Source organism: Callithrix jacchus, chromosome 4, assembly GCF_049354715.1.
Source record: "Callithrix jacchus isolate 240 chromosome 4, calJac240_pri, whole genome shotgun sequence".
NCBI lineage: Eukaryota > Metazoa > Chordata > Mammalia > Primates > Cebidae > Callithrix > Callithrix jacchus.
Genome location: NC_133505.1, coordinates 2812434 through 2825076, shown reverse-complemented (window position 1 = coordinate 2825076; position 12643 = coordinate 2812434). Strand labels below are relative to the sequence as shown.

The 12643-nt window shown below is 41.7% G+C and overlaps 1 protein-coding gene across 14 annotated transcripts in view; it reads left to right on the top strand.

Moving 5' to 3' along the window:
• Positions 1-12643, top strand: part of PGBD1 (piggyBac transposable element derived 1) — a 35922-nt gene that overhangs the window by 7727 nt on the left and 15552 nt on the right. For 5 of the 14 annotated variants that reach the window (XM_078368069.1, XM_078368067.1, XM_078368068.1 and 2 more), the window contains exons 2-3: positions 1639-2092; positions 4862-4950. In XM_078368069.1, coding sequence (XP_078224195.1) covers positions 1909-2092; positions 4862-4950 — 273 coding nt within the window. In that variant the 5' untranslated portion in view covers positions 1639-1908. Of the gene's footprint in view, positions 1-1638; positions 2093-2403; positions 2511-3371; positions 3529-4861; positions 4951-12643 lie in introns of all 14 variants that reach the window. The other 9 variants (XM_054254695.2, XM_035294693.3, XM_035294692.3 and 6 more) reach the window with 5 other exon arrangements.

Genomic DNA, 12643 nt, shown 5'->3' with positions numbered 1-12643 from the left:
GTGGCCAGGGAAGGTTTTACAGAAAACGTTTGCACTCGGCCTTGGGAATTGACCCTTCGAAGGGCGGTCCTGACTGTAGAGAGGGTTAAAAAAAAACAAAACAAAACGAAGAACTTATCATGTCAGTGACACAAGGAATTTGGGAAGACCGTGGCTTTCTTGAAAGTAGGAACGAAGTCTTTTATTCCAGAGTTAGCCTTATGCCTGGAAAATAATGAAGTGCTCCGCAGATGTTTACTGAGTGACAAACATGCCATCAAAACCCAGTCGAGATTAGATCCTGGGGAGTATGGATTTCCTTCAGCGAGTTTAATGAAGATTTTGTATGTGTTTAATGTGTGTGAGGCATGTTGAATATGGTCAGAATTGTGCTTTAGGAGGTATTAACCCAGTGACCATCGAAGCAAGGAGTTAGGCAGGAATACCGTAACGGAACATTATCGTGACAGTGAATGAAAATGATAGTAAAAGAATAAGAAGGAAGGAATGGCTGCAAGGGGCGTCCTTTAGAATTGGCTGGACTCACCGATTGTATATAGAGGCTTTTAAAAAGATGGAATGCATGTAAGATGACGGCGATGCCAGTAGAGATGGAGAAATACAGAGTGAGTGCAGCTTGAGGGACTCTGATCTCAGTTTGGGATCTGTAGGAGAGGCCTACCGCTGCTGGCATTTCAAGATGTGGGTTTGGATTGAAAAAAGCAAGCTGGAGCCAAAGATTTGAGTCTTCTTAGAACTGAGATATATTGAAATTGTGACTAAAGAGATCACAAAGGGAAAAATGAAGAGAGGGGAAAAAACTTAATCCATGTCTCCTGTCTCAGTTATGTATTGCTGCATCTAAAATTAAACTTAAGTGGCGGAAAACAAACTCAGCTTATTATTCCACAGGATTCTGCAGGTTGACTAGGCAGTTCTGCTGGTCTTACCTGGAGTTATTAATATAACTGCATTCACCTGGAGAATTATCTGAGCACTAGGCCCAGTAGGGCTTTAGCTTGGGCATTTAGATTCTCATCCATGTGACCTCTACATAGCTAGCTTGGGCTTCCTCACAGCGTGGCAGTCTCATGGCAGTGAGCCAAGAGCTACAGCAGCACTCCCTCTTACAATGTCATTTCTCCCATATTCCACTGGTTAAAGCAAGTCATAGGCCAGAACAGATTCAAGGGAAGGGAAAATAGATTCCACCCCTTGATGCGAACGGTGGCAAAATCTCTTCACAAAAGATATTTGAGAATGGGAGACTTTGGACAGTCTGTTACACCTACATTTAAAGTGAAATATGCAATGAGAGATACACAGATATAGATTACCTTTGAGACTGTATTGTTTGTCCATGAAGGCAGCCATCTGGCCCCTCAGTGGGTAAATCATACCTGCTTCCCAGCTAAAGTGCAAGCTGCCCAAGCTTTCTTATTGCTGACCCTTCTTCCCTTATATCCTACATCCCTCACCTCCGGACTCAGCCCTGTTAGTACTAGATCCAGATAGACTTCCGATTCATTTCACTGATAATAGAAGCACGCAGGCCCAGCTTTCGAACATTACTTACAGTGGGGACAAAATACAAGTGGGTCACATACCATTTTGTAGCTCTTATAATTTGCATGTTGCTGATCGATTCTTATGCCTCAGATCTGTATTTCTGAATATGGACCCCAAGCTGAGTGAACCTTTAGCCTCTAATCTCAACATGGATGAAGCTTTGCCAGGCCCTGCTCCTGAAAATGGAGATGGCCTTGTGAAAGTGAAGGAGGAAGATCCCACGTGGGAGCAGGTGTGCAGCTCACTGGAGAGCAGCTCCCACCCTCAGGAGATTTGCCGCCTGCGCTTTCGGCAGTTCTGCTTTCAGGAGGCTCCTGGACCCCGGGAAGCTCTGGCCCAACTCCGAGAACTTTGTCATCAATGGCTGAGACCGGAGATGCACACCAAGGAACAGATAATGGAACTGCTGGTGCTGGAGCAGTTCCTGACCATCCTGCCCAAGGATCTCCAGCCCTTTGTGAAGACATATCCTCTGGAAAGTGGAGAGGAAGCAGTGACAGTGCTGGAGAATCTAGAGACAGGAAGTGGAGACACAGGACAACAGGTGTGAAGAGAATGTGTGTGATGGTGTGGGAGAAGAAAAGGGGGACACGTTTCAGTTTAACTTTTTGTTTTGAAATAATTTCTAATTTATGAAAGTATTAGAATAGAGAACTCCTATAAACTCTTCATCTAAATCTGCCAGTTAACATCTGTTTCATGAAGTCCCCTTGTTGTGTACCCTCTTGTGCAAGGAGGTGCATTCCCCCCTTGTACACACACATACATACATGTACACATGCAGTATTTTTTTTCTCAAACCATTTGAGAGTTAGTTGCAAACACTATATCCCTTTACGTCATTCTGTTGTCCAGGCTGGAGTGCAATGGTGCGATCGTAGCCTCATTGCAGCCTTGAACTGCAACGGTGGAAGGCTCAGGCAATCCTCCCACCTCTGGCTCCTGAGTAGCTGGGACTACAGGTACATGCCACCAGTTTTTGTATAGGGGGTGGAGTCTTGCTATGTTGCCTATGCTAATCTTGAACTTCTGGCCTGAAGTGATCCTGCTGCCTTGGCCTTTCAAAACATTGGGATTACAGGCATGAACCACCGCACCTGGCCATTCAGTGTGTATTTCTCTTATATAACCAGAATACAAATATCAAGTTGAGGGAAATTAAAATTGTTATGATACTATCATATAACCTTAGTCCTTATTCATATTTTGCCATGTTACCCTAATGATGCTGTTGATGGTAATTTTCTTTCTGATACAGGATACAAGCCAGCATTGCATGTTGTGCTTAGCTGCCGTACCTCTAATCTTTGTGAATCTGGAGTAGCTGCTGTCTTTGTCATGACATCATTGTTTTTGAAGAGTATGGCTAATTTTTTGGAGAATATCCCTCAATTTGAGTTTGTCCTCTATTTTCTCATGATCAGATTCAGGTTGCATATTTTGGCTACAGTACCACAGAGGTAATGCTGTATTCTCAGTGCGTCACTTCAGAGGCACATAGTGATGATTTGTCCCGTTACTGATGAGGTTACAGTGGTACCTGTCAGATTTCTCCACTAGAAAGTTACCTTTTTCCCTTTTGTAATTACTAAGTAATCTGTGGGAGACATTTTGAGACAGTGTACATATCCGGTTCCTCATTACATTTTCACCAGCTGGTTTAAACATCCACTTGTTTGCTGTTTTTGTTTTTCTGGGCTGGTATCCTTTGCCTGTCTTTTCTGCCTTGTTTGCTGCTGTATCCATAGCATATAGAACAGTGGCTGGCTCTTAGCATGCAGTCCATATATGCATGCCTTTCAAAGTAAATCTTTTGTTTTTAGGCCTCTGTCTATATGCAGGGACAGGACATGCGCCCAATGGTGACAGAATACCAAGGAGTCTCTTTGGAGTGTCAGAGACTCGGGCTCCTGCCTGGGGTAACTACCCTGAAGTGTGAACCTCCACAGCTTACACAAGAGAACCCACAAGAAGTGAGTGGTGAGTGCCAGAGAGTGAGCTTAGTGAGGAGACTGGGAACTGGCCACTGACACTTGCACAGCCTTCTTGTCCTCAAGTTTGACACACTGTGAAATGATTACCGCAAACTAACATATATCTCACAGTTACCTTTTGTGTGTGTGTGGTAAGAATTCCTAAGATCCACTCTTATGAAATTTCAAATATGCAATACATTATTACTAACTATAGTCCCCATGCTGTACATTCAGTTTCCAGAACTTATTCATCTTATAACTGCAAGTTTGTACCCTTTGACCAACATCAAGTTGTATTTTTTTGTCTAACCCTGAATCTGAACAAACTTAAAGACCTGCTTTATTTTACACTGTGCTTTTTAAGCTGACTTGTTGAGTTTGTATGTGTTGTGGACGACTACATTAATAGTAGCAGTGAATCAGGGCAAAGCTGTTTTTTTCCAGCAAACTTTATTCCTTCCAGAAATGAAACAACAGTAGTAAAAAGATTCCATAGTGATCCATGATGGAAGCAAAGAAAAGCAGAGCAAAAATAGTGATGTTCTGTTTTATATTTTTGGGTTAGAATGACCACATGTGCTCTTCATTTGGTAATTTTATACTCTGCCATCTGCCAACTGTGTGACTCAGGCAAGTCATTTAGTGAACGGGTCATTCAAGTAGTCAGCAGTTACCTGTTTGATCTCTGTGTGTACTCTGCACTCAGCCGTGATTCTTCTCAATGTGCCTAGGATATATGAAGGCAATACTTCGGACCTTCTTGATTATTTTGAGGATTGGCAATAATCTTTTAAAGTAACAGCACAGTGGCTGGCATTGTGCAGTCGTCATCGCCGTTTTGATTACTGTTGGTTCTGTGGGATTAGCACCTCCTAACAGTTTTTCTAGTTCATGGCTAACATCGCTTCTCTGTTTTTTTAAACATCTTTATTTTCTGACTCTCTCTCTATCTTCCTTTCTTCTGCTTTCCTTTTTCTCCTCCGTCTCATCTCACTGCTTTCCACATCCTTTCTTTTGTCTCTGTGTTCTCTGCTTGATCTTTCCTTTGTCTATGATTTTTATTTTTTCTTTATGTAAGAGTGCATGACTGTAAAGTACCTTATGAGTTCGTAAATCCCACTTAAGTTTTTGGGCGAGAGACCCTAAAGTTGTACATTTTAGAATTTCTGACAGAATGAAAGCAGTTGTGATTCTTTGTCTCACACAGTAAAGTCTACGTCTTAGTTCTTGAGTGTTTAACAAACATAAGAACTTTGGGGGAAAAGCCTGGGTCTCCAAAAACAGTACCCTAAAGGCCACTGTGTCTCATTTAGGACTCTTGCCTTCTCTCTCTACAGGGCCTGTTTCCCAAGGATCAGCTCATCTCCATGAAAAAAAACCCAGAGACGAGGCTGCAATGCCTGTGTTTAACCCAGTCAGGTCCCAGGTGAGCAGGATGCCTAGGCTTGTAGGAATGTCAGTAGTGGTCTTTCTCCCTCACCTCGTGTTCCTTGCCCTTATCTTGGCTCACACTCATCCTGCTGAGAGCCATTCAGGTGGCACAGTTCCTCTGCCTTCCCCTTGTCACAGAATATCACAGAGTGTTGCATCATTCAAGGATCTTGTATTGTTTACATGCCATTCATTGCTTCATTTCACACCTTGTTTAGGAGGCATGTGTAAATCTAAAGGCATGTGAGTGAGGGATGGAGGGAGGCCCCTGGTTTCAGAAAGTACTGCACTCATCTGACGCTCAGTAAATGATATTTTCTCTTTTGGAGTCTCTGCTTTCTTTCCCCAGCCGGAGAACAAGGGCTGTTTCTCATACTACTTTATATTCAGCACATATACAATGAATGTTTGGTGATAATAGTGGAAATTCTATATTTCCAACGTAATACTTTACATCCTCACAAGATGGACTTTTTTTTTAAATTCTCTCAGTGGTTCATTCATTTTCCTAGTTATTTATTTACAATAAAATTGAAGTCTCCCATTTAAGTCCTCTCAGACACTGCGGCCACATGAGTTTCCTCAAGACACTGTCTTCATGGGTTTCTCTCCTTGCTCAGTTCTCTTCTATGGCTTCTAATTGGTTTTTAGTCCTGTCGGACCCAGTGTCTCCTGTTATTAACAAATAATTCCTGAAAAGAAGTATCTAGAAAATAAAACCTACTGATACACATTTTAAAAATCAACATCATTTCCTTAAATATAATATAATGGTGTAATGTAGAAACAAAAAAGTTATCTTTTTAAAAGTAGTGTTTTAAAATGCAAGTACTTGACATGATTATAACTAAGGCAATAACAACATAGGTGTTTGCAGTGAAGTATAATTAGTATTAAGTTAAAATTAAGGACTAAGATCAGAAGTCCAGGAAAATCAAAGGGCAATGGTATAGGTGGACAGAGGAATGAAACTAGCATTGAGTCAAATAATACAAGGCTAGACAGAGAAAGTGGGGCCCTTAATTGAAGCAGGGCTTAGATGTTGTAAATTGAATTGTGTCCCTCCAAAAGATATATGAAAATCCTAACCCTAAGTACCTGTGAATGTGACCTGACTTGGAAAAGGCTGTGTCTTAGTCCATTTTGTGTTGCTAATAACAGAATTCCTGAGACTGAGTAATTTATTTTTGAAAGAGGTTTATTTAGCTCAAAATTCTGTAACCTGAGAAGTCCAAGATCATCAGCCTATCTGGTGAGGAACTCATGCTGCTTCCGCGTGGCAGAAGGTGGAATGATGGAGAACCAAATATGTGCAAAGAGACCAAACTTTAGAGGCAGTTGTCCTTTAAACAGCTGGCTCTTAGAGCTGAGCCAGGGCAAGAATAGAAAGCTTATTCAAAGAAATAACAACAGGTTGGGTGCAGCGGCTCTCACCTGCAATCCCAACACTTTGGGAGGCCAAGGCAGGAGGGTTGCTTGAGACCAGGAGTTTGAGACCAGCCTAAGCAACACAGCAAGACCCTGTATCTGTTTTTTTTTTTAATTTTTAATTTTACTTTAGGTGCATACTCTATCTGGCATTTCTCCCCATGTTATCCCTCCCCACTCCCCTTCCTCCCCACCCCCCACTTTCTCTCCCCTACCCACCCCAACTGCCCCCAGTGTGCGATGTTCCTCTCCCTGAGTCCATGTGTTCTCGTTGTTCAACACCCACCTATGAGTGAGAACATACGGTGGTTGGCTTTCTGTTATTGTGTCAGTTTGCTGAGAATGATGGTTTGCAGATTCATGTAGTCCCTACAAAGGACGTGAACTCATCGTTTTTTTTTTTTTTTATGGCTACATAGTATTCCATGGTGTATATGTACCACATTTTCTTTGTCCAGTCTATCATTGATGGGCATTTGGGTTGGTTCCAGGTCTTTGCTATTGTACACAGGGCTGCAATGAATATATGTGTGCTTGTGTCTTTATAGTAGAACAATTTATAGTTCTTTGGGTATATACCCAGTAATGGGATTGCTGGGTCAAATGGAATTTCTATTTCTAGATCTTTGAGAAATCGCCACACTGTCTTCCGTAATGGTTGAACTAATATACACTCCCACCAACTGTGTAGCAGTGTTCCTATTTCTCTACATCCTCTCCAGTACCTGTTGTCTCCAGAGTTTTTAATGGTTGCCATTCTAACTGGCATGAGATGATATCTTAGTGTGGTTTTGATTTGCATTTTTGTAATGACCAGTGATGATGAGCATTTTTTCATATTTTTTTTGCCTCATATATGTCTTCTTTTGAAAAGTGTTCATATCCTTCACCCACTTTTGAATGGGGTTGTTTGTTTTTTTCTTGTATGTCTATTTTAGTTATTTGTAGATTCTGGATATTAGCTCTTTGTCAGATAGGTAGATTGCAAAAATTTTTTCCTATGCTGTTGGTTGCCTATTCGCTCTAGTGATTGTTTCTTTTGCTGTACAGAAGCTCTGGAGTTTAATTAGATCCCATTTGTCTATCTTGGCTTTTATTGCCATTGCTTTTGGTGTTTTAGTCATGAAGTCCTTGCTTATGCCTATGTCCTGGATGGTTTTGCCTACATTTTCTTTGAGTGTTTTTATGGTGTTAGGTTTTATGTTTAAATCTTTGATCCATCTGGAGTTAATTTTAGTGTAAGGTGACAGGTAGGGGTCCAGTTTCTGCTTTCCGTACATTGCTAGCCAGTTTTCCCAACACCATTTATTAAACATGGAGTCTTTCCCCATTGCTTGTTTTTTGCTGGGTTTGTCAAAGGTGAGATGGTTGTAGATGCGTGGTGTTTCTTCTGGGGTCTCTGCTCTGTTCCATTGGTCTATGTCTCTGTTTTGGTACCAGTACCATGCTGTTTTGATTACTGTAACCTTGTAGTATAGTTTGAAGTCTGGCAGTGTGATGCCTCCAACTTTGTTCTTTTTGCTTAGGATTGTCTTGGCTATGTGGGGTCTTTTGTGATTCCATATGAAGTTTAAAGTGGTTTTTTCCAGTTCTGCGAAGAAGGTCATTGGTAGCTTGATGGGGATAGCATTGAATCTATAGATTACTTTAAGCAGTATGGCCATTTTCACGATACTGATTCTTCCTAACCATGAACATGGAATGTTTCTCCATCTGTTTGTGTCCTCTCTTATTTCGTTGAGCAGTGGTTTGTAGTTCTCCTTGAAGAGGTCCTTTATATACTTTGTTAGTTAAGTATTCCTAGGTATTTTATTCTCTTTGTAGCAATTGTGAATGGGAGTTCGCTCTTGATTTGCTGTCTGTCTGTTATTGGCGTATAGGAATGCTTGTGATTTCTGCACATTGATTTTGTATCCTGAGACTTTGCTGAAGTTGCTTATCAGTTTGAGAAGATTTTGGGCTGAGATGATGGGGTCTTCCAGGTATACTATCATGTCATCTGCAAATAGAGACAATTTGACTTCCTCCTTTCCTAATTGAATACCCTTTATTTCTTTTTCTTGCCTGATTGCTGCCTAGAACTTCCAATACTATATTGAATAGGAGTGGTGAGAGAGGGCATCCTTGTCTAGTGCCTGATTTCAAAGGGAATTTTTCCAGCTTTTGCCTGTTCAGTATGATATTGGCTGTAGGTTTGTCATATATAGCTTTTATCATTTTATGATACGTCTGTCAATACCTAGTTTATTGAGAGTTTTTAGCATGAAGGGCTGTTGAATTTTGTCGAAGGCCTTCTCTGCATCTGTTGAGATAATCATGGTTTTTGTCTTTGGTTCTGTTTATGTGATGGATTGCATTTTTGGATTTGCATATGTTTAACCAGTCTTGCAGCCCCGGGATGAAGCCTACTTGTTTGTGATGGATAAGCTTCTTGATGTGCTGTTGCAATCTGTTTGCCAGTATTTTATTGAAGATTTTTGTGTCGATGTTCATCATGGATATTGGCCTGAAATTTGAGTTTTTAGTTGAGTCTCTGCCTGGTTTTGGTATGAGGATGATGTTGGTCTCATAAAATGAGTTAGGGAGGATTCCCACCTTTTGTATTGTTTGATACAGTTTCAGAAGGAATGGAACCAGCTCCTCTTTGTACATCTGGTAGAATTTGGCTGTGAACCCATCTGGACCTGGACTTGTTTTGGTTGGTAGGCTATTAATTGCTGCCTCTGCATCAGCCCTTGTTATTGGTCTATTCAGGGTTTCAACTTCCTCCTAATTTAGTCTTGGTAGAGTACAAGTATCTAGGAATTTATCCATTTCTTCCTGGTTTACTGGTTTATGTGAGTAGAGCTGTTTGTAGTAATCTCTGATGTTAGTTTGTATTTTTGTGGGATCAGTGGTGATATCCCCTTTATCGTTTTTTATTGCACCTATTTGATTCTTCTCCCTTTTCTTTTTTATTAATCTGGCTAGTGGTCTGTGTGTTTTGTTGATCTTTTCAAAAAACCAGCGACTGGATTTATTGATTTTTTGAAGGGTATTTTGTGTCTCTATTTCCTTCAGTTCAGCTCTGATCTTAGTTATTTCTTGTCTTCTGCTAGCTTTTGAGTTTTTTTGCTCTTGCTCCTCTAGCTATTTCAATTTTGATGATAGGGTGTCGATTTTAGATCTTTCCTCTCTTCTCTGGTGGGCATTTATTGCTATAAATTTTCCTCTCGACACTGCTTCAAAGGTGTCCCAGAGATTCTGGTAAGTTGTGTCTTCATTCTGGTTGGTTTCAAAGAACATATTTATTTCTGCCTTCATTTATTTTCTTTTTTTTTTATTTTGAGATGGAGTTTCGCTCTTGTTACCCAGGCTGGAGTGCAATGGCACGATCTCGGCTCATCACAACCTCTGCCTCCTGGGATCAGGCAATTCTTCTGCCTCAGCCTCCTGAGTAGCTGGGATTACAGGCACGTGCCACCATGCCCAGCTAAGTTTTTGTATTTTTAGTAGAGACGGGGTTTCACCATGTTGACCAGGATGGTCTCGATCTCTTCACCTCGTGATCCACCCACCTCAGCCTCCCAAAGTGCTGGGATTATTTCATTGTTTATCCAGTTGACTCTCAGAAGCAAGTTGTTCAGTTTCCAAGTAGTTGTGCAGGTTTGAGTGTGTTATTGTGCTGTGGTCTGATAGACTGTTTGTTATGATTTCTGTTCTTTTGCATTTGCTGAGGAGTGATTTGCTTCCAATGATGTGGTTAATTTTAGAGTAAGTGCAATGTGGTACTGAGAAAAATGTATATTCTGTGGATTTGGGGTGGAGTGTTCTGTATATGTCTATTAGGTCCACTTGGTCCAGCTCTGCATTCAAGTCCTGGATATCCTTGCTAATTTTCTGTCTCATTGATCTGTCTAATATTGACAGTGGAGTATTGAAGTCTCCCACTATTATTGTGTGGGAGTCTAAATCTCATTTTAGCTCGTTAAGAACTTGCTTTATGTATCTGGTTGCTCCTGTGTTGGGGGCATATATATTTAGGATAGTTAGCTCTTCCTGTTGGATAGATCCTTTTACCATTATGTAGTGTCCTTCTTTGTCTCTTTTGATCTTTGTTGCTTTGAAGTCCATTTTATCAGAGACTAGGATTGCAACCCCTGTTTTTTTTTTGTTCTCCCTGTGTTTGGTAAATCTTCTTCCATCCCTTTATTTTGAATCTATGTGTGTCTTTGTAGGTGAGATGAGTTTCCTGAATACAGTACACCAATGAGTTCTTTTTATCCAGTTTGCCAGCCTGTGTCTTTTGATTGGGGCATATAGGCCATTTACATTCAATGTTAATATTGTTATGTGTGAATTTGATCCTGCCATTTTGTTACTGGCTGGTTTTCTTTCCCATTAGTTGACTCATTTTCTTCATTGCATTTTTGGTCTTTGCCCACTGGTTTGCTTTTGCAGTGACTGGTACTTGTTCCTTTCTATGCTTAGTGTTTCTTTCAAGAGCTCTTGTAGGGCAGGTCTGGTGGTGACAAAATCTCTCAATAGTTGCTTGTCTGTAAAGGATTTTATTTCTCCTTCACTTACGAAGCTTAGTTTGGATGGATATGGGATTCTGGGTTGAAAGTTCTTTTCTTTAAGGATGTTGAATATTGGCCCCCACTCTCTTCTGACTTGTAGGGTTTCTGCCAAGAGATCTGCTGTGAGTCTGATTGGCTTCCTTCTGTGGGTGACCTGACCTTTCTCTCTGGCTGCCCTTAGCATTTTTTCCTTTATTTCAACCCTGGTGAATCTGATGATTATGTGCCTTGAGGTTGCTCTTCTTGAGCAATATCTTTGTGGAGTTCTCTGTATTTCTTGAATTTGAAATTTGGACTGCCTTGCTAGGCTTGGGAAGTTCTCCTGGGTAATATCCTAGAGCGTGTTTTCCAGCTTGGATTCATTCTCCCTGTCATATTCAAGTACAGTGATCAAGTGTAGATTAGGTCTTTTCACATAATCCCATATTTCTTGGAGGCTTTGTTCATTTCTCTTCACTCTTTTTTCTCTTGTCTTGCCTTCTCTTTTTATTTCATTGAGTTGATCTTCAGTCTCCGATATCCTTTCTTCTGCTTGATCGATTCAGCAATTAAAACTTGTGTTTGCTTCATGTAGTTCTCATGTTGTTTTTCAACTCCATCAAGTCATTTATGTTCTTCTCCAAGGTGGTTATTCTAGTTAGCATTTCGTCTAATCTTTTTTCAAGGTCTTTGGTTTCTTTGCATTGAGTTAGAACGTGTTCCTTTAGCTCAGAAAAGTTTGTTATCATCTACCTTCTGAAGCCTGTTTCTGTCAGTTTGTCGCATTCCTTGGTCAACTTGTGATCCTATGTTGTTGAGGAGTTGTGATCCCTTGAAGGAGAAAAGGTGTTCTGGTCTTTGATGGTTTCATCTTTTTTGCGCTGTTGTTTTCCCATCTTTGTGGGTTTCCCTGCCTGTGTTGTCAGGGAGATGCTTGATGAGATTGTTTGTCTGCCTGTGGAGGAGCTACTGGGTTTCTAGGGACTCCTTCAGGTTACTAGGGAAGCTTCCTGTGTCTTTTTTGTTTACAGTGGGGGATTAGGCCCGCCTCTTCCGCTGACCTGTAAGTGCTGCTGGGCTGTCAAGGACGCCGTCCCATTGCTACGTAGGCTTCCTGTGTTTTTTGTTAAAACATGTAGCCCAGTCCCACTACGTAGGCTTCCTGTGTTTTTTGTTAACACATGTGGCCCAGTCCCACCCCTCTAGTGGTGGGTTGTGCCCTTCCTCCACTGGGCTGGATCACTCATCTCAGACTGTGGCACCGGCTGCCTAACCCACTAGAGTCGGAGCTTCAGCCCTCTGGGGTTTGTAGGGGAGGGGAGGGACCCGTCTAGCTGCACCTGGCCGTCTTCCCCTTTCAGCTTCCTCTCTCTCCAGTCATGGGGTAGGGGGCTGCCCAGCTGCTCCCGCTTACAGCTCCCTCTCTCTCCGGGTGGAGGGAAGGGGCAGTAGCTCAGTCCGCAGGCTCTTATTCAACTCCGTGCTTGTAATTCCCGGCACTTGACTGGCAAAGATCCCCTGTTCTGTGTATTGCTGAGGCTTTGGGGGAAGCGCTGTATCTGGACTGGAGTGCCGGTCAGATGCACTTTCTGGGTGAAGCAGCACTCCCCACTGCCTTGGTCTGCCCTGAGTGGGCCTTGCTCACTATCGGACCAGACCCGTTGAAATACACCTGGTACCTCAGTTGGAGATAGGAGATCTCTGGATCTCTGCATCTCTCTC